Source organism: Nyctereutes procyonoides, unplaced genomic scaffold (genome assembly GCF_905146905.1).
Source record: "Nyctereutes procyonoides isolate TBG_1078 unplaced genomic scaffold, NYPRO_anot_genome, whole genome shotgun sequence".
Classification (NCBI taxonomy): Eukaryota; Metazoa; Chordata; class Mammalia; order Carnivora; family Canidae; genus Nyctereutes; species Nyctereutes procyonoides.
In genome coordinates, this window is record NW_026575033.1 from 19,783,248 (window position 1) to 19,806,651 (window position 23,404).

Here is a 23,404-nt window from a genome sequence, read left to right on the forward strand (position 1 = left end):
GAAAACACTATTCTAATAGTGGGATTTCTAATTCTTTCAATCTAAGTTTCAGAACAAGCAAAGAGTGTCTGTTCTTACTATTATTCAACATGACAGTGGAGGTCCTAGACAATTCAATAAAGAAAGAAAAAAATAAAAAGCTTTCAAAATTAAGAAAGTAGTAATTTTACATGATTATATACATAAAAAGCCCAAGGAATACACAACTTATTAAAATGAATGCATGAATTAATTTTTTGTGACCATTTATTCATTCCAATGTTTTATTTTTTAAGTTCTGGTGTATTTAATGCAGTGTTATATTAGTTTAAGGTGTACAAAATAGTGATTCAGCAGTTCCATATTAATATGGAATAGTGCTCATCAACATAAGTGTACTCTTAATCTTCTTTACCTATTTCACAAAACCCATGTGTTCTCTGTAATTAAGAGTCTCATTTTTGATTGGTCTTTCCCTCCTCCCTTTGTTCATTTGTTTCTTAAATTCTACATGAGTAAAATCATATGGTAATTGTCTTTCTCTGACTGGCTTATTTTGCTTCACGTTATGCTCTCTAGATCCATTCATGTTGTTGCAAATGGCAAGATTTCATTCTTTTTATGGCTGAATAATATTCCACTGCATATGTATATATGCATATATGCAATGGAATATTATATATATAATATTATATAATATAGATATATAAAATCTTTTTTATTCATCTATTGATGGATGCTTGGGTTGCTTTCACAGTTTGGCCATTGTAGATAATTCTGCAATAAAATAAGGGGTGCATATATCATTTTGAATTAGTGTTTTTGCTTTCTTTGGGTAAATACCCGGGAAGGTGATTCCTGGATCACAGAATATGTCTATTTTTTTTATTTTTGAGGGACTTTCCATTGAACTTCCACAGCGGTTGTGCCAGTTTGCATTCCCAACAGCAGTGCACAAGGTTCCTTTTTGCCACATGATGACACATGAAGACTGGCAGAATAAACTCCACACAACTAATGTAGAGAAGAGACCACAACAAAGGGGGTAGGAAGGGCAGAGACACAGTCTGGAGCTAAGGAGACCCATACAACTGTCTGTAGGAGGAAGGGGTGCTGCAGGCATGGAGAGGGGAAAGAAATATCTTACACCAGGGAGCCGATGTAGGGAAGATGAATCCCCAGAATATTTGGCTTTGAAAACCAGTAGTTTATTCATCTCAGAGCACATCCGAGAGGGACAGAGATTGCTGGAAGACTCCTTCAGGAACAAAGGAGCTGGCAGGTACCAGTGCCCTGCCTTCCTTCCCCCATCATAAACAAATGGCCACCTGCAGGACCAGCACAGCTCTGATACTCACTACCTAACTGGCTAATACCACAGTCCCCTCTGAACCTCAGGCACATTATGCATCTGCCCCCTCTAACATGCTATTTGACAGGGCCATCCAGATGGGTGCCACAAGCCTGGCAGTGTGAGAACAACCCCAACAGGGGCCAGCATCACTCCTAAGTAACTCCTGCTCTGGGGAAAGGGAAAGATAACCACAGACAACAGTCAAACTGTGGACCTAGCAGTAAGCTGGAAGCAGACAGCTGGTCTGGATTGCTGGCCTGGCTCACCAACAAAAGCATTTCAAGGGACAAACAGCAAAAGCACCCTGCAGTTTGGTGCTATTGCATCTCTGGCAAACATCTGGTCTAACTTAACTCAAGCCCAAGATGGCCCCAGACTGCTGATTAATACCACAAAGAACAAACACTGCCCACAGCAGACAAAGGGAGCCACTGCAGATGACTGATGGAAAAAGTGGCCAAGACACCACAGGAGGGCACACACAACACACATTGGAGACATCCCTGAATTACCAGGTTCTGGTGAAGAGGGGATGCTAAACTGCAGAGCACTACAGGACCTCTTCTTCATAAGGCCATTATTTTCAAGAGTAGGGCATATAGCTGATTTTCTTAATATATAGAAATAGACACAGAGGAGGACAAAATGAGGAGACAGAGGAATATGTCCCAAATGAAAGAACAGGACAAAATCACAGCAAGACACCTAATCAAAACAGAGATAAGTAATGTGCCCAATATGGCATTTAAAGTAATAGTCATAAAGATACTCAATGAGCTTGAGAAAAGAGTGGAGGACATCAGTGAGACCCTTAAAACAAAGAGGTAAAACAGAATCATCAGAGATGAAGAACACAATAATTGGAATTAAAAATACACTAGAGGGGGATCCCTGGGTGGCGCAGCAGTTTAGCGCCTGCCTTTGGCCCAGGGCGCGATCCTGGAGACCCGGGATCGAATCCCACATCGGGCTCCGGGTGCATGGAGCCTGCTTCTCCCTCTGCCTATGTCTCTGCCTCTCTCTCTCTGTGTGACTATCATAAATAAATAAAAATTTTAAAAAAATTAAAAAAACCAAAATAAAAATACACTAGATCAAACAATAGGCTAGAAGAAGGAGAAGAATAAATCAGTAACCTGGAGGACAGAGTAATGTAAAATAATCAAGCTGAGCAGATAAGAGGAAAAAAAATGCAAAATCGGAATAGACTTAAGGAATTCAGTGACTCCATCAAGTATAATAGCACCCACATTACAGGAATCCCAGAAGGAGAAGAGAGGGAAAAGTGGGTAGAAAACTTATTTGAAGAAATTATAGCTGAAAACTTCTCGATTCTGGGGAGGAAACAGAAACCTGGATCCAGGAGGCACAGAGAGCCCCCTAACAAAATCAACCCAAGGAGGTCTACTCCAAAACACATAGTAATTACAATGGCAAAAATAGTGATAGAATTTCAAAAGTAGCAAGAGAAAAAAGAAAGCAGTTATATACAAAGAAAACTCCTTTAGATTACGTGTTGATTGTGGAAACTTTGCAGACCAGAAGAGAATGGCATGATATATTCAAAGTGCTGGAAGGAAAAAAACCTGCAGCCATGAATACTCTAGCAAGGCTATCCAGCAAGGAGAGAGTGTTTCCACAGCAAACAAAAGTTAAAAAAATTCACAACCACTAAACGAGCCCTACAAAAATGCAAAAGGGGACTCTTGTGGAAGAATGTAAGCAGGAGTAAGAAAATAGGAAGTACAAAGGCAGTTAAAGTAAGTATATCTACAAAAATCAGTAAGAAGACTAAAAAAATAAAAGGATGTAAATTATGACATCATATACCTAAAATGTGGAGAGAAGAGTAAAGAATGCATTCAAACTTAAGTGCCCATCAGCTCAATGCCGTCTGCTATATGCAAAAAATGTTATATATAAACCTAATGGCAACTACAAATCAAAACTGGTAACAGATATGCAAAGAATAAAGGGAAAGGAATCCAAATATGTCACTAAATAAAGTCAACTAATCATGAGAGAAGAGAGCAAGGGAAGAAAGGAACAGAAAGCACTACAAAAACAACCACAAAACAAGTAAAAGATGACAATAAATACATATCCATCAATAATTACTTTCAATGTAAATGGACTAAGGGCTCCAATCAAAAGACATAAGCTGATGGAATGGGAAAAAAACCCTAAGACCCATATTTATGTTGCTTACAAGAGACTCATTTCAAACCTAAAGACACATACATATTGAAGGTGAAGGAATGGAGAATGCATGCAAATGGATATAAAAGAAAGCTGGGGTAGCAATACTTAGGTCAAACAAAATAGAGTTTAAAACAAAGACTGTAACAGGAGACAAAGAAGGACACTCTATAATCATAAATGGAACAATTCAACAAGAAGATTTAACAATTGTAAATATTTATGCACCCAACATGGAAGCAGCTAAATACATAAAACATCTAATAACAAACATAAAGGAAGTAATTGATAGTATACAATAATAGCAAGGGACTTTACCCTCCTTACATCAATGGACTGATCATCCAAACAAAATATCATTAAGGAAACAATGGCTTTGGGTAACACATGGAACCATGTGGAATTAACAGATGTATTCAGAATATTCCATCCTGAAACAGCAGAACACACATTCTTTTCAAGTGCACATCGAACATTTCAGAAGAGAGCATATATTAGGCTAAAAAGAAGTCTCAACAAATTCACAAAGTCCAAGTCATACCATACATCTTTTCTGACTATAACACTATGAAACTAGAAATCAAAAACAAGAAGAAATCTGGAAAGATCACAAATACATGGAGGTTGGATAACACATTACTAAACAGTGAATGAATGAATGAATCAAGAAATCAAAGAGGAAATTCAAAGATACATGGAGCAGAATGAAAATGGAACACAATAGTCCAAAATCTTTGGGATGCAGCAAAAGCTATACTAAGAGGGGAGTTTATAGCAATACAAGCCCTTCTCAAGTAGAAAAGTCTCAAATACACAACCTAACCTTATACCTAAAGGTATAAAATAAATAAAAGATTAGAGCAGAAATAAATGAAATAGAAACTAAAATACAATAGAGTAGATCAATGAAACCAGGAGCTGGTTCTTTAAAAAGATGAACGAAATTGATAAGCCTTTAGCCAGACTCATCAAAAAAAGGGAGGGGGCTTAAACAACATTAGAAATAAAAAGGAGAAATAACAGCTGACACCACAGAAATACAAAGGATTATGAGAGAATATTATGAAAAATTATATGCCAACAAGTTGGACAATGTAAAAGAAATGGATAAGTTTGTAGAACTCTATAATATATAACCTCTCCAAATGAATCAGGAAGATAGAAAATTTGAAAAGACCAATTATAAGCAATGAAATTGAATCAGTAATCAAAAAACTCCTAACAAAAGTCCAGGACCAGATAGCTTCACAGATAAATTCTACCAAACATTTTAAAAAGAGTTAATACCTATTCTTTTCAAACTATTCCAAAAAATAGAAGAAAAGGAAAACTTCTATGAGGCCAACATTACCATGATACTCAAACCAGATAAAGATACTACAAAAAAGAGGAGAACTATTGGTCAATAGCCCTGATGAAAAATAGATGCAAAAATCTTCAAGAAAATATAAGCAAGCTGAATCCAACAATACATTAAAAAAATCATTCCCCATGATCAAGTGGAATTTGTTCTCAGGATGCAATGGTGATATAATTTTTGCAAATCAATGTGATACATCATCAGCAAGAGAAAGGATAAAAACTCACAACACAGTAGGTTTAGAGATAACATACTTCAATATGATAAAGTCTATACGTGAGAAACTCATAGCTAATATCATATTCAAAGGTGGAAGACTGGGAGATTTTATGAATGAAGAGACTTCTGAGGAAAACAATTAAATGGATGAAATTCATATGTCTCAAGCTGAGAAAGATTTATATTCTGAAGGAAATAAAAAATACAGGCCTTGGAAGCAGCAATTCTAACTACAATACAAAAGCAATTCTACTACATACAAAAGAATGAGTAGGATCCAATACCAATAGAACTGGGGACATTCTCAGAATCATCTATAGAAAAAGATGACAATGCTACAGAAATATTAGATGCAGTCCTCCTTTCATATACAGTCCTACTTTAACACTGTATGAATTTTTAATGTAATAAAGTAGACAATATTAGTTACACAAGATAAGCAGATTGTAAAATAAAGTACTTTACAGGATGAATTATAAAAGAGTTGTTCATATAGAACTGTGAATTATCAGCTGTTCTGGGTTTTCTTAGTACTGATTTTTGGGGGGAAGGCAGGGGGCCTCTCATTAAGTTAGTGGTTTATGTATATAGATTTTTTCAAAATTTAGAATTCGAGTTTTATTTTATTTATTAAAAAGGTTTTATTTATTTGAGAAAAAGAGAGAGGCTGTGTATATGAGTGGTGGGATAGGCAGAGGGAGAAGGAGAGAATCCTCATGCAGGCTCCTCACTGAGGCCAGAGTCTGACCCAGGACTCAGTCCCAGGACCCTGAGATCATGACCTGAGCCAAAACCAACAGTCAGGTGCTTAACTGACTGAGCCACCCAGAGGTGCCCCTAGAATTAGATTTCTTTTTTTTAGAATTAGAATTTTTAAATAGAGGTATCAATTACTATTTTTAAACCTTTGGAGAGTATTACATTTCGTTTATATATATGCCAGATAGCTTTTTGTCTTGTCTTTTTCTGAAAGCTCTAGTAGTTTTCATACTTTGGTCCAACATTTTACCATATGAATTATATGGTTTCAGGTTAGTTATATATTACTTATAATATACATTACATATATGGTTCTCTTACATAAACAGGAAGATAGAAAAATTTTCCCTTAGAATAATACATGTATGTATTATATGTAATATAATGTAGTATATACCATATAATATATAACATACATAATATAGCATGCAATATAATACATATTGTGTAATATAATATATAACATATATAACATGTTATAGGATTATAGAAACTATTATATGTAATATACAACTCAATTATATATAATTATATATAAATTATCTAATTTATAATTTATAAATATAATTTATAGAATTCATAATTTATATATAATTACATAACAAACTAAAAATATATACTTTTATATATGCAGCCCGGGTGGCTCAGCGGTTTAGCACCGCCTTCAGCCCATGGTGTGAGAGACCCGGGACCGAGTCCCACATCAGACTCCCTGCATGGAGCCTGCTTCTCGCTCTGCCTGTGTCTCTGCCTCTCTCTCTCTCTCTGTGTCTGAGAATAAATAAATAAAATGAATAATAAAATAAATAAATAAATTTATTCGTGAATAAATAAAATCTTGAATAAATAAAATAATAATGAATAAATAAAATCTTTAAAAAATATATATACTTATATGTTACATATAACATATTACATATTGTATATATTATACAAATTTGATTATATTCACATATTGATATATACATGTTACATTTATATATTATATAACATGTACTATATTATATATATTTATATAACATGTTATATTATATATATGTGCCGCCAAAGTGAGCATTATATAACATATTATATATAAATATACGTGTATTATTCTAAGAGGAAAAGGTTTTATTTTTCTGTTTCTATAAAAGATGAATTTGTATTATATATTCTATAAATAAATGTATATTTACATGTAATATATAACATACACTAAATGTATGTAACTGTATAATTTATATATGTAATTATATATTATATATTGTGTAGTATAATATATATTATATGTAAATACACATATTATTCTAAGGGGAAAATGTTATATTTTTGTTTTTCTATGAGAGATGTGTATATATACAAATATATTTGCAATATGTATTTATAAATAGAATAAATGTGCTATTTAATATTACTTGTAATTTTATATTATATAAAATTATGTACTATGCAGTATATATATTTAAATATGTACTATTCTAAGAGGCAAATGTTATTCTAATATATTAATATCAATTTATTATATAATATGTATAACTATTATCTAATATCTAATATCTATTATATTACTATATATTATTGTATAAATATTATTCCAAGGGGGAAAATGCTTTATTTTTCTGTTTGTATAAGAGATGAATACAGTGGATACTTTTTTTCTATTGATAATGCTGGAGTTCATCTTTCTCAAGGCAGTTTCTTTCTGAGTATATATATTCCTTGACTTATGATGGGGTTAGGTCCCAACAAACCCATTTCAGGTTGAATATATTATGAGTCAAAAATACATTTAATACATCTAACCTATCCAACATCATAGATTAGTGTAGCCTACCTTAAATATGCTCAAAACACATTAGTCTACAGTTGGACAAGATCATCTAATATGAAACCTATTTTGCAATAAATTATTGAATGTCTCATGTAATGTACTGAATACTGTACTGAATGGGAAAAACAAGAGTGGTTATAGAGGCACACAGTGGTTGTCAGGGTATGTAACTGTTCAACCTTATGATCATGTGGCTGACTGGGAATTGCAGCTGTTGAGAATATCACACCACAGATCACTAGCTTGAGAAAGGATCAAATTCAAACTTCAGAGTATGAGGTCTACTGAATATTTATCACCTTCACACCATTGTATCACCTTCACATTACTGAGCCTTTTTATTTTTATTTTAAATTCAAGTTGGTTAACACATATGTATTATTGGTTTCAGGAGTAGAATTTAGTGATTATTGTTTACATATAACACCCAGTGCTCATCCCAACAAGTGCCCTCCTTAATATCCATTACCCATTTAGCCCATCCCCTACCCATCTCCCCTCCAGCAATCCTCAGTTTGTTCTTTTAACTATAGAGTCTTTTATGGTTTGCCTCCCTCTCTGTTTTTTTTTTTAATTTTTTAAAATTTTTATTTATTTATGATAGTCAGGGAGAGAGAGAGAAAGAGAGAGAGAGGCAGAGACACAGGCAGAGGGAGAAGCAGGCTCCATGCACCGGGAGCCCGATGTGGGACTCGATCCCGGGTCTCCAGGATCGCGCCCTGGGCCAAAGGCAGGCGCCAAACCGCTGCGCCACCCAGAGATCCCCTCCCTCTCTGTTTTTATACTATTTTTCTTTCCCTTCCCCTATGTTCATATATAACATATATGTTTCTTAAATTCACATTAGAGATAATGGTTTTTATGGTTGTAAACAATTGCTTGCAAAATCATATTTGTCTTCTCTGACTTCTTTCTTCCTTTTTTTTTTTAAAAAAGATTTTATTTATTCATTCATGAGAGACACACACACACACAGAGAAAGAGAAGCAGAAACACAGGCAGAGGGCAAAGCAGGGAGCCTAAAGTGGGACTCGATCCTGGGTCTCCAGGATCATGCCCTGGGCTGAAGACAGGCGCTAAACCGCTGAGCCACCCAGGGATCGCCTCTCTGACTTATTTCACTTAGCATAATACACTCTAGTTCCATTCACATTGCTGTAAATCTTATTGTAATTATTGTAATTGTAATATTCACCAATGGTATATATATATATATATACACCACACACACAGCATTCCGCAGTAATATATATATATATCTCACACCTTCTTTATCCATTCATCAAGGGACAATAGCCAAATTATGGAAAGAGTCCAAAAGTTGAACCTTTTAAAATCAGAGCCTGTCTATAATTCAAAATCTGCTCCTTGTGAAATCTTGGAAACTAAGTTGAAATATCAGGTTAAGCACATTCCAAGAAATCTGTTCAAACTAAAATTCTTCTGTCTACTGTTGTGGTGCTTGAGAAAAAGACTTCATGATTTATGAGAAAATGTGTTTTATCTTGGAAATTATGTTCAAACATTAGCTTACTGTTTTGCAGAATGAATACTTATTAAGCAGACATGAGACCATCTCAGAAGAACTGGGCAGGTTCATTGGTCTTCTGCTTGCTTTTCTAAACATTTGTGAATCTTATATGTTTCTAACATATTCTAGAGTATGCAAAGGTCAAAAGGATGAAATATACCATTGTACTGGAAGAATTAATGGTCATTTTAGTGATATACTTAAACTAAATGACTAAGGTTTAGGGGTGCATAGAAACCACCATAATTTGTATAACATTTTGAAGTGCACTAAATGTTTTTAACGTGATTCTTCAACAGCCAGTATTCTTTTTTTATCAACATAAAACATAATGATTACTCAAAATGCATTATTTTTAATTCACATATTTAAAGGTATTTGTACAACTTCCTTGTCAAAATTACTGGCTGCTAAATTTATACCTATTTCTTCAGCTATATCTTTTGATTTTTAAAAATTTCTGTAGGGTAGATGTTTAGAATGTAACACTTTTGCTGTCTTTGTGAAGTGGTGTATAATTGTATGACTTCTGTATATAAACTGAATGCTTGGGCTTTTTTTAATATAAAGATTTTATTTATTTATTTAAGAGCTAGAACGAGAGCAAGAGCACACAAGCACGAATGAGGTAGGGGCAGAGGGAGAGGGAGAAGCAGACTTCCCGATGAAGAGGGACACCCCCCCAGTCCTCAGATTATGACCTGAACTAAAGGCAGCTGCTTAGCCAACTGAGCCACCCAGGTGCACCTGAATGTTTGGGCCTTTTTTTTTTTTTAAAGATTTTATTTATTTATTTGCCAGAGAAAGAGGGAGAGAGCACAAACAGGGGAAGCAACAGAGAGAGAGGGAGAAGCAGGCTCCCCACTGAGCAGGGAGCATGATGTGGGGCTCAATCCCAGGACCCTGGGAAGGCAGACACTTAACCAACTGAGCCACCTAGGTGCCCCTGAATACTTGGCTTTTAATACAGGATTTTAGAAAGCAGTGAATATTAATGTTATAATGAATAAATATAAGTAATATGTAAATGTTGTAAGAACTGTACAACAATATTGAATGAACCTCATATTTTAGGCATATAAAGCCAGCCAAAAAAAAGATGTAGTATATGATTCCACTTATGTGAAATTCAAGAAAAGGTAAAATGAATCTGTGATAAAAGATGTTAGAATAATAATTACTTCCAGTGTGTTGGGATATTGACTGAAAAAGAACAAGAAATGTTCTACATATTGATAGGGGTGTTGGTTACATGCATATACACCTATATATAATTTTATCAAGATCCACTTAAGTGCAATTTATAGTATTTGTTATGTCTTAACAAAAGCATAATTATATATGCATGTTTATATGTAGACTTAGGTGTATATACATATGTGTGTTATACATCTGTATATAAGATATAATTACATCATATAACAGATACTACAAATTGCACTAATATGTACCAATACATATATGCAAACTTCTTTTATTTATTTTTTTTAAAGATTTATTTATTTATGATAGACAGAGAGAGAGAGAGAGAGAGGCAGAGACACAGGAGGAGGGAGAAGCAGGCTCCATGCACGGGAGCCTGATGTGCGACTCGATCCTGAGACTCCAGGATCACGCCCCTGGCCAAAGGCAGGCGCTAAACCGCTGAGCCATCCAGGGATCCCTGAAAACTTCTTAAATAATGGCTTTTAACTGGAATTTCAAACTAAATATCATTTTATGTTTGAATTAAATAATTATGGTGAAAAAAATTAGATTTAGCCATCTGGACCTAGTTTAGATGACCGAAATTTTGTTGGTAACATCCAAAGTGTCATAGTCAGGAGCCAGTGGAATATATGCTTTCTTCTCTCCATGAAGCCTGATCAGGGTATTGACTTTGGCCACATCAATGTCACAGAGCTTCTTCACAGCCTGTTTGATCTGGTGCTTGCTGGCTTTTTTTTTAAATTATTTATTTATTCATGAGAGGCAAAGAGAGGCAGAGAGACAGGCAGAGGGAGAAGCAGGCTTCATGCAGGGAGCCTGACATGGGACTCAATTCCAGATCTCCGGGATCACGCCCTGGACTGAAAGTGGCGCCAAACAGCTGAGCCACCCGGGCTTACTATGGTGCTTGTTGGCTTTGACATCCACAATGAACACAAATATGTTGTTGTCTTCTATTTTCTTCATGGCTGACTCAGTCAGTAGTCAGGGGGAACTTGATGGCACAGTGGTCGAGCTTGTTTCTTCTGGGGGCAGTCTTTTGAGGATATTTGGGCTGCCTTCAGAGATGTAGTGTCTTTGGGCTGTCAGAATGTAGGTGATCTGTGGGTCTTCTTTCTTTGGTGACTGTGGACATCTTTCAGCACCACGTTTTTGACCTTCAAAGCCTTTGCCTTGGTTTTGAGAGGGTAAGGGGCTTCCTTCTTTGTCTGGTGCCATCCTCATTAGAGGATGAAATAATTTCACCCACAAACTCTAAAGCAGTATGCCTCCACTATAACTCCACCTAAGAAAACTTATTTTATTTTATTTATTTTAATTTTATTTTTTCCTAAAAAGAGGTTTTTATTGCCTTTGGTCCACAGTCACATTTCACATGATCTCTTGGTTCCAGGGCTGCTGGATGGGGGCCAGTCCCTGGGGAGGACCTCCGCTGGGGGTCCCTGTGCAGTACTTGGCAGAGGAATGAGGACAAGTAGGGGGTTGGGGGTGGGGCGGAGGGGGACCCCCGGTGGCTTTGCCTCAACCACTGGGAACTCTGTCATTCTGCCCGGGGCCTCAGTTTCCCCACCAGCCCTTGGGGGCAGTGCTAAAGAAATCCGGTCCCTCACAAGCCCTCAGGTGATTCAGGCCATGGCCCGGCCCTCCCCTTCCTTCCACCCCCACCCCTACCACTGCCCTGCAAAAGAACATCATTTTTCTTTCATTAAAACTGCCTGAAACTTCTGTGGGTACAGAAACCACAAACTGATCAGAGAAAAGGGAAGAGAAGGAGAAGCAACCGGAAACCATTCAGGGCTGGTCCCAGCCCGCGGGTGTCTTTCTCCGCTCCCCCCCCCCGCCCCCAGCTCAGCCCCAAGCCTGCTGGCAGGTCTGCGGCGGGAACCTTGGCAGGCAGACCCCCGCATGCCCCCGTACCCCTGCCCCACAGGCCTTGGGCGGGCAGCGCGCAGACAAGGAGAAAATCAAGATGAAAAACAGAAGAACCCCGACACCGCCCAGACTGACGTGGGGAGGCCCCCGCAGGGCGCCTCAGTAGTCGGCCTCCTCCTGCGGGTAGGGGGTGCGCTCCGGGGCCTCCCCGGGTCTGGGCCGCCGCCCGCAGCCCCTGCAGCCCCATCCGCCCCCTGGCCCTGCGGGCAGTACTTGGGGTCGTAGATCTGCCGGCCCAAGCTGAAGACCTGGCCACTCTGGTTGGCGCCCGAGTGTAGCCCATGTGCAGGGACATGGAGGAGTTGTCGCACTTGTCCGTCCCCAGCTTGGTGTCCTAGATGTGCCGCCGGGTCCCGGGAGCCGTCATGCCCACCTGGCTGGCACACTTGTTTGTGCCCATCTGGAGGCTGATGGTTGAGTGGTCCCTGGGGGGCAGGATATGGTTCTTGGGGTCGTACAGATGCCTTCGGGTGCCGTAGGCCGTCATGCCCGACTGGCTGGCACATTTGTTGGTGCCGATCTGGAGCCCGATGACGCACTGGCCCGCTTCATGGTGGCGTCGTCGAAGTTGCTCCTGCTTCTCCGAGTATTTGACCCCAGTGTCCACGCCACTCTGCAGCCCCTGCGTCTTGGCCTTCCCCGCCAGGGTGAGAAGAGACACCTGCACCTGGGTCATGTTCCCGCTCTCAAACAGGTCGTTGGCCTCGAACAGGTCCACGGGGTTCATGCCGTAGCTGACCATGGCCTTGATGAAGGTGGGCAGGTTTTCCAGCTGGTGCCAGTTCTGCAGGGAGCGGTTGATCTTGAGGACGGAGCCTGGCTGCAGCTTGCTCATGAGTGTGCACAAGATGACTCCGTCCTTCAGACCTTTCTGGAAGTCGGGCCGGATGGAGAGGCCCGTGAGCCCCTCGATCCAGCTGCGGAGCTCCGCCTCCTTCTGGGGATCATACTTGGACAGCAGCCGGTTCTCGACCTCGGCGGACAGCCGATACGAGGGCCCCTTATTGAGCTGCATGGAGCTCACGGCCGGCGGGACCGGACGGGACAGGTGGCCGGCGGGACGGAGGGGCGGAGGAGGAGAACACATATTTTAGGATATCTTATTTATTTATTTATTTATTTATTTATTTATTTATTTATTTATTTATTTATGATAGTCACAGAGAGAGAGAGAGAGAGAGAGAGGCAGAGACATAGGCAGAGGGAGAAGCAGGCTCCATGCACTGGGAGCCCGACGTGGGATTCAATCCCGGGACTCCAGGATCGCGCCCTGGGCCAAAGGTAGGCGCTAAACCGCTGCGCCACCCAGGGATCCCGAACACATATTTTAAATAAGAATTCTCATCTTTCTCTCCTATGCTAGACTATAAAAATGTCCATAATTTGTTGCAATTCTTGCCATCAAGAGATGCAGTCTGTTCTGCTCCTTGAATCTGGACTGAATTGTAATTTGCTTTGTATCACAGAATGAGGTAGAAGCCACATTATACTAGTTTTGAACCTGCTCCATTAGGGGCTATGCATTCTTTTGCTTGCTGCTTATGGGATCTCTGACACCACCACCATAGGAACAAGCCTGAATTAGTCTGCTGGAGTGTGAGACATCACATGGAACCATCCAACCATTTAATTTTTTAATTTTTTAAGATTTTATTTATTGTTTGCTTATTTAGAGAGCGCACACACATGCAAGTGAGCAGGAGGATGGGCAAAAGAAAAGAGAGAAAAACCTCGAGCTGGCTCTGTGCTGAGTGTATGAAATCCAACACAGGTCTCGATCTCATGACCCCGAGATCATGACCTGAACTGAAACCAAGAGTCAATGCTCAACTGACTAAGCCACTACCCAGGGGCCCCTCCGACCGTGCCATTTTAGAATAGCTGATCCTCAGATGCCAACCAAGTAGCTGCCCACAGATGTATGCATTAATTCAGATTGTCAAACCTGTCCCTGACCAGCAGAACCACCCACTTAAGCCCAACCCAAATTCACAAACCACACTATCATGAACTAAGAAAATGGTTTGTGCTATAAGTCACTAGGCTTTTTGGTGGTTCATTGCATAGCAACTGCTATCAATCCATTATAATTTCTTTACCTGAGAGAGTAAACTTGAAACACTGTGGGCTAATATTAAACTTATGACTCCACAGCCTATGTTTACTGAGAATTATGAGTCTTTGTTAAATACCCTTACCTTAATGGGATTCCTATAGAAAGACTCCTTTCCAGAAGATGGGAATGACATGGCAATAATACGCTCTGGAAGTCAAAATAGTCACTGTTATGAATGTCATTATAAATGTGAAACAATATATGAGAACTTATATATAATCAGACTCCTTTTTCATAGAAAAGGACTTTCTGGATTGAGAATGATAGGGAAAAAAGCTACCTCTCAGGATAATGAAGATAACATATTAAATTATCCAATATAATGACCATTAAACTTACATAATGTTCCTAAGAATCAAATGATTCCAGCCATATGGGACAGATTTGTGCTGATTGGTCATGAGAATTTATTTCCTACTGAAATACCAAAGAAAATAAATAAATAAGCGCATACATACATACATACATACCAAAGAAAAATGAGAGATCTGAGCTCCAGCAATGGAGGCAACTCTCGGGGTGCCTTTCAGTGCTCCTGACTCAGAAAACTGAGACCCCTTATTCTTTAGGGTTTTAGAAAGAGAACAGGTCTGTCTGAAATCCTTGTGACCCAGGAAAACTTCTAGAACTCAAATTCTAAACCAAACAAAGGGAGCCAACTGGAAATCCATTCAATTTCCTGTATGGTATCAGGTAGTCCTGATTTAAGGGGACAATGCAGATTTTCCATTGTCGGGGTAAACTACAAATATATTGTGCTACCATAGAGGCTCATGTCTTCATGGACAAAGAATGCTTTGAAAGAATATGACTTAGAAAAAGGAAGAGCAAAATGAACATTATTCACACACCAGAAAGATCTGAAGTTAATATAAGTAAATCAACAGTTAAACTTTACAAACCAGTAACATGAGTGAGGTCTAAGTCAAATCCAACCTTTTTGTATCGCCGTTTGTTTCCTGAAACCTGAGAGTTTAAAACAATCGTTAATTTGTAGCACAAAAATCCACATAAAAATAAAGACTATTATATAGCTATCTATAACCCTTGTCAGTATTTCCTGAAACAAATATTTTCTGAATCATAAACCTGTTTTGTCTGCTTACCATTCTTCTGGTCAGCATTTCAAGATGTCTCTTTTGATGAGCCAGATGAAAAACTCTTATCAGAATGATAAGTCGTAGAGGTCGAAATAAAATTGTCAATCTAATAGCAAAAAGATTCATCTTTGCTTTAGAGACAGGATTTTGCCAACATGGATCAAGTCTAGAGCTGTAGTTCTTAACCAGGGGTGATTCTGCACACACACACACACACACACACACACACACACACACCCTCACTAAGCCTCCTATCCACCCACTTACAGGATACTTGGCAATGTCTGGGATATTTTTGGTTGTCACATTGTGTATGAGGGTGTGCTACTTGTATCTAGTGGGTAGAAGCCAGGAATGCTGCTAAACACCAGTCAATGCACAGGACAATCTTTCTAATGAACTATCTGGTCCAAAGTATTAATAGTGCTGAGGTTGAGAAACTCTGGTAGAGAGAAATAGTTATATGAATTTGTGGCTTACACTTCTGTGATTCAAGATGAGCATTTTTCAATCATTTTCCCAACAAACGGTTCATTTCCCATCAAAAGATTTTCCCATAAGAAGGGCTCTTTTTCACTTTTGTTATTCCCATCAGTAACAGAGGCTCACTATACCTGCTAAAATATATCAGGCAGGCAGCAGATTGAGATACTTCCCAAGTGTGCTAGCTGGTGTCTCTCTTCCCATCAGGACAAAAAACAAAAACAAAAACATGATGGCAGAGAATTGGCAGCAGAGAATTGGCAATTTGGATATATGATTTTCTAACTTGAGTGTACATATGATTCAGTAGGTCTGAAGTGGGGCCTGAGATGTTTTTCTTCTTGCATTTCTAGTAAGTTCTTAGGTGATACTGAGGCTGTCAGCCTGAGGATCATACTAGATCCAGTTATTTTAAAACAACTGCAAGCCTGTCATATAATATCAAATTTTGTTGGGAACTGAATTTAAGTCCTGAGCTGCTGGAGTACAGGAAGAAGCAAGCTGTTGGACTAATGAGTGAGCTGCCTAACATCTATATCCCAATATACACTTGCTCCTTTTCTTCCATTGCCACAGTAGCAAGAGGAAGAACAGGGGTGAGGGGACCTGGGGGAGGGAGCCATCAGTCTCTCATACACATTTTAGTTTCCTGATACCTAAACAGTTCTAACTTTGCCTCAGCTTTCCTCATTTTACATACTGCAAAATTCCACCTCCATGATGTTACCTATGTTACCTTGTTTTCTGTTCCATTTGCTCTTTCTTAGAGCATGGGTTGATTTGGTAATTATTTTAGGATGCTTCTCATAGCAGTACAAAATAGCTTTACATGTTTTTAAAAAATGAATCAAACTTACTCTTCTACTTGTACTTGAAGAAAATTTGAGTCACTCAAATTTTTAATATGCTCAAACTAACTGATTTATCCTCTTGATTACAGGAAAAACCCATGTGTCAGGAACTTATGATTGAAGCTCAGTGGGAATTCAGTGAGAATTTCAAAAAGTAGAGAAGTTAAAGTGAGCACAATAGGCAAAGTCCCAAGTTTCTTCCTTAGGGGCTCCATGTTCTTTAGTCAGCTAAAGGTACTGAATCTATACACCCTTTACTCTTCCTTAAATAAAACCATTTTTTTTGTTTCCAAATACTTAAATTTACCAAAATATTTCCTTTTTGGCAGCTTATTTGGCACAGAATCAGCACATTCAGACTTAGAAAGATTATAAAAAAATAAAACAGAAGAGACCCTCCCCAGAAATAGAAAAAAATTAAAATTAAAACTTTAAGAGAAATGAACATATGTTTCTTACCTGGGAATAGTTTTAAGAAACTTAAAGTCATAAAACATATAAATTATATCAATCAGTAGAGTCACTACAATAATGACAGCATCTAAGTAGTTAAGTATATCAGAAAAATATCGTTGAATCCTGTAGTATAAAACAACAAAAAATAGTAGTTTATGTTCTCCCAAAGAAGAGATAGGAATATTTTAAGAAATTATTTGACTCATCCTATTAAGAATTCTACTTTAATGGATTCTTTAAAATGCATACAAGACTAGACTAAGGGGGAAAACATCCAAATTCTATCTTATTTTATACATACAAATGACAAAAGCATCAATATGGCAATTTAAGTATAGTAAAAGATATAACCAAACCACCGAACAAGAGGCAAGCATTCCCTTCACATGTTGGGTGAGAAGGGTGGGCTGTGTGGCAGGACTACTGAACAACAGAAATTAAATGTGTCATAGCCTTAGAGCAACTGGGCTGTGAGGAGTATATAAGAGAAATTTGTGAGAGGGAGACGGGTCTAGTAATTTAGCTTGCAAACTCATCATCTGGCTTTGTGCCTACATAGAATTCCAGGAGGCTTGTGGTCTCTCCCGTGCAAAGCTGAACTTCCATCCGCTTTGCCTTCCTCCCCAACACTGGCTCCTTCAGCCAAGAGCACAGGTGCTCAAGGCAACCCTTCTTCCAATTTTGGGGTAGCCCCTCTCAGACTCTGAGTAACCTGGGTAAAAACTGTCCTTGGCTCCAAAGTTCAGCAGGAGTGGAGACGAGTAGCCTTCTGAAAAGCTTTGGATGAAATGAGGCTGGGGAGTTAGTCCCTGACTCCCACAGCTGACATGTTCCAGGGCTTGGCTCACTTCATTCACCTTTTCATAAAGCCAGCAAGCAGAGAAAATTAGCTGCTGCCTCACCACCAAGCTTCATCAATGGAATAAAGATGCCTCAGGTCTTTTGTGTACCTTACCACAAATTTTTATTTTAACTGAGGTAGAAGGTTTTCATGATCTATTATCTAGTATTTGATATACTGTCAGCTTTTATTTAGATTCAACTCTTCCTGAGATTTAGATTTATACTTCACACACATGTTCCTCTTGATAATGTGCATGCACACACATTCATTGCCTGGCCCTACTCTACAAACCCTTTAAACTTAACCTGCTAAAGGATCTACAACACATTGCTACAAACTAGAGTGCCAGTTGCAACAATAATATTAAAGCCTAATCTAGTTGAAATTGGGATTTGGATTACTTTCTTGTTGACTATGCCTCAGAGGAGAATTATTTTGATAAAGAAGGACACATTTATTTGGTTGACTTGATAATTACTTTGGGATGCTTCTCATAGCAGTACAAAAGAGCTTTACATGTTTTTAAAAAATGAATCAAACTTACCCTTCTACATATACTCGAAGAAGAACATCCAAGAAAAAGAATAAAGCAATAGCTAAAGAAATTGAACGATATTCCAAAGGAATATGCATTGTTCTCTCAGTGAAAAGTAGATCTGTGATGATGAGGGATAGATCCACAAAGATCAGCAAAATTCCAAATATTCTACAACAAAAAAATTGAATAAAAATAAAGTGGTGTGCACTCCTAAAGTTAGACTAAATTAGGCCAATGATATTATACCAAGATGTCATTTAGGATTAAATTGTCCCCCTGAACTTTATGGCAACTAATATTGTCGACAAAGGAAAAGAAGATCCACTGGATGAAAGAACATCCTCTTCAATAAATGGTGATGGAAAATTTGGTCATCCACAGCAGAAGAATGAAACCTAGAACCACTCTCTTTGCTCATACACAAAGATAAACTCAAAATGGATGAAAGATTTAAATGGAGACAAGACTCCAGTCAAATCCTAGAGGAAACACAGCAACACCCTTTGTAACTGGCACAGTAATTCTTGCAAGATACATCCACAAAGCAAAAAGAAACAAATAGCAAAATGGAACTATTAGATTTCATCTAAATAAGAACTTTTGCAACAGCAAAGGATACAGTCAATAAAACTCCAAAGACAACCTACAGAATGGGGAGAATGATATTTGCAAATATACATATCATATTAAGGTAGTTTTCCAAAATCTATAAAGAACTTCTTAAACTCAACACACCCGGTATACCTAAAAATATCACACAACAAAGAAACAAACAATCCCAATCATGAAATGGGCAAAAGCCATGAAGAGAAATCTCACAGAGAAGACATAGACATGGCCAACATCACATGAGAAAATGCACTGCATCCACTTGCCATCAGGAAATACAAAGTCAAAACCACAATGAATACCACCTCACACCAGTGAGAATGGGAAAATTAACAAGCAGGAAACAACAAATGTGGAGAGGATGCAGAAGAAAAGAACCCTCTACACGTTGGAGGAATGTGAACTGGTGCTAGCCACTCTGGAAAAACTGTTGTGGAGTTCCTCAACAGAATTAAAAATAGACCTCCCTACGACCCAGCAATGCACTGTTAGGGATTACCCACCAAATATTCATTATGCAGATGAAACGCCGGGACACCTGCACCCCGATGTTCAGCACAATGTCTATAGTAAGCCAAACTTGAAGAGCCTCGGTGCCCATCGAAAATGAATGGATAAAGAAATTGTTTATGTTATACAATGAATATTACTCACATTTAGAAACGGAAAATACCCAACATTTGCTTCAACGGAGATGGAACTGGAGTATTATGCTGAGTGAAGAAGTCAATCGAGAAGACAAACAGTGTAGTTATCATTCATTTGGGATTATGATAAAGTTAAGGGAATATAAGGAAGGGAGAAGAAATGTGGGAGATATCAGAAAGGAGACAAACATAAAAGACTTCTAACGTCTGGGAAATGAACTAGGGAGGTGGAAGGGGAGGAGGGCAGGGGTTGGGTGAATGGTGAGCGGCACGGAGGGGGACCTTGGACGGATGAGCACCTGGTGTTATTCTGTATGTAGTAAATTTAACCACCAATAAAAATTAATTGATTAAAAAAATAAAATAAGTAAAGAAATAAAAAAGGATTAATAGTCCACTGGTAGGGATACTGGTTGCCTTAGAATCTCAAAAATAATTATTAAGTTTTCACCAATGGAAGCAGTTGTTAGAGAATTAAAAATCCCACACCACCATTTCACATTATCATGCCCTTTTATAAAAGACAGGTCACACTAATACTCCAAGATAGCACAGGCAACCTGAATTAAAATTACACATCTACACTTGTAAACTCTTCTTAAATCTGAGAATTTCTTTAAGGGGCTTCTACCAACTTATAATAAACAAAATCTCATTCATATTGATAATTTTGACAAATTTAGCATTAAAAACCAAGTGAGAACATGACTAACATAAGCTCTTAAAAGACCACTTTGACCAGTAAGATGTTTTATCAGTGATATTTTCAACATGTATATGATTATATATTAATAGATGTATTTAGCACAGTGCTAGGCACATGAAAAGGAATTAAATTCCATAAATATATATAAGATTGAACTCTAAAGTACCTCCTAAGCCTTTCTTTCATATATTCTAGTCTTCATAAACTAATTACACTACTTGTATAATCTATAAAGATAAATTCATTAGTCTTCAAAATACTTTTTTATTTTTATAATTGCAATGCAAATTAAAATATAAATTTAAAAGGGAGCAAGTATTTTGTGTGACTCTGTATCATAATATGCAATCTTACTGTCATGTGGAGAAGCCTAAATAGAATGATTCCACAATTAAGGAGTACTTCTAGGCAAATAAAGTGTTCAATAAAAACATTTAAAGAATTTTAAAAAGCATGCTTCATTAATTCTACTTTACAGGTAGGAAAAATATGTTATTATTAGGCTTAGATACCATTTCTTTACAATTCTTTTTTATAGATATATTTTTAAATTTTTTTATTTAAATTCAATTTGCCAACATATAGTGTAACACCCAGTGCTCATCCATCCATCAAGTGCCCTCAATAGTGCCCATCACCCACTCACCCCATCACCCTACCTCTCATCCCCATTTCTTTACAATTCTTAATGTTAAGCTTAAACCAAAATCTCAAGACAAATTATATTACATTAAATGGGACACAAGGGCTATTTACCAATATACTGACAGTGGAAATGTGTTTTCCCCCCTCCCAGATCCTTTATCATTAAAAAATATTAAATATTATGTGTAATTACCTCCTTTTTTAAGAGGAGTCTCACATACCTGAACATGAGTGATGATACAAGTGAGTATACAACTCTCTTAATCACGTTGCTGCAAAAAGAAGTAAAAAATAAATTCCTGAGTTTTCAAGTTTACCACAGATTTCTTCTAATATAGAATATGAATTTAGTCAATAAAACAGGCCTTTATAAATATAGTTTGAAAGAAAGTTCTTCAGAGGTTACACAACAAAATGTTTTTTACTAAGATTTTCACTGTTCAGCTTCATGATTTTTAAAAAAACTTTCATATGTCAAATAAATGCAAATAAAACTCTAAACTGTGTTTAGTAATATTTCCCTTGCCTATAAAGAACCAGTCCCAAGTGTATGGTTTTATTAAAGTTGGGATCATCAACTAAAGCAAGATAACATGGAGACAGAAAGGTATGGTAGAAGAGATCAGTGTTCCATTTCTCCTATTAATGAGCTGTGGGATTCTGTGCAAGTCATTAAACCTTGGCCAAATCTGTTTCCATTGCAGTAAAATAAAGGACTTAAGGGATGGTCGGAGAGTAAATGATACTCTTATGATATTCATCTCTTGAAAAAAGACATCCATGACCACAGCACGTAATCATTAATGGGAGTCACATTGGGGCTGCAAGTTTACTTTGGAGATAAGGAATCTTAGTAAGATACATTTCAAAGGAGAAACACTGTAGAGACTGTGCTCCTTCCATTAATAGGAGGAGGAGGACCCTGTCTTATGGGGCCTGCAGTTAGCCTTATTTTACCCTATGGCTGGAGACAAGGTAGCCACTGAGGAGCATATTATTGCCCTGTTGAGGCCTGCAACATAGGACCCAGATTCCACCCAAAGTGGCTTTAGTGCCAAAGCAGTGCTCATAATCTGCACCCAAGACTGGACTGGAAAATGGAGAAACAGATGCTGAATAGAACTGAGCATTGCCAAAATTGGCTACAGATGAATGCTATTAGGCTAACCCGAGATATAAGAGCTCCCTGCTCTCTCAAATTCTCCCTCCTCCACCTGCATCTACCACCTCAGCCTAGGCTTAGGAAGCTGAGGCTAACATGGACACATGACTGATTGGCCAAAAGAGGGGATTGCCCCAAGGTTGCCGTTTTCTTAAAACATGCCCTTCTTGGGGAATGGGGTGACTGGGTGATGGGCACTCAGGGGGGCACTTGACAGGATGAGCACTGGGCATTGTACTATATGTTGGCAAATCAAACTCCAATAAAAAAATATACAATAAAACAAGAAACCACACCCTTAAAAAAAAAAAAGAAACCACACCCTTTTGATCTGACACAGACTGGATCTCCAGGTAGTGAAGAAATGTTATAATAAATCTGAACTTGGTTGACAAAGTGCCCATACAGAATCCATGCCTGACAGAATCACGAGGCACAAAGGGGAGGCTTTAACTCTCCTATCCTTTTGAGTGCCTCCCAAAACTACTCCAAGTAAATATATAGCTGAGATTTTTTTTAAAGAGTGTACTATGCATGTGCACCTTCAAACAATGTGGGTGGAGTTTTCAGGGAAAGAACTGTGACTCAGTAATTCTATATATAGGAGGACTATTTGTATTTGAAAAGAACAGACAAACACCCTCCAGCATGCCATGACTCAAAGCATAGCAGTCACATGCCTCTCCTAAAAACAATTACTCAAAGAAGTACCAACTGAACAATGAATCAAAATGAAGAACTCAGGAATAAGGAAGATATCTTATAGAGACAAGGTGTTAAGAAATCATAAAAATTCAGAACTGTCTAAATAACTGTTGTTAATGTAGTGTGTGATAATATAAACAAAGGATTCTAAAAACAAGGATAAATAATATGAAATCCTTCACAATAGTAT

At 37.9% G+C, this 23,404-nt stretch overlaps 1 protein-coding gene and 1 pseudogene across 1 annotated transcript in view; both read right to left on the bottom strand.

The window, feature by feature from the left end:
* The window catches only part of LOC129504575 (phosphatidylinositol 3,4,5-trisphosphate 3-phosphatase TPTE2-like), a 111,017-nt gene that overhangs the window by 66,836 nt on the left and 20,777 nt on the right, over window positions 1–23,404 (bottom strand). The window contains exons 2-7 of the mRNA XM_055317340.1: window positions 21,569–21,619; window positions 18,747–18,908; window positions 17,362–17,481; window positions 15,575–15,674; window positions 15,371–15,434; window positions 14,551–14,615 (exon numbers count right to left, since the gene is read on the bottom strand). Of these exons, the coding sequence (XP_055173315.1) occupies window positions 14,551–14,615; window positions 15,371–15,434; window positions 15,575–15,674; window positions 17,362–17,481; window positions 18,747–18,908; window positions 21,569–21,619 (562 nt within the window). The remainder of the gene's footprint in view (window positions 1–14,550; window positions 14,616–15,370; window positions 15,435–15,574; window positions 15,675–17,361; window positions 17,482–18,746; window positions 18,909–21,568; window positions 21,620–23,404) is intronic.
* Window positions 12,452–13,439, bottom strand: LOC129504482 (calponin-2-like; annotated as a pseudogene).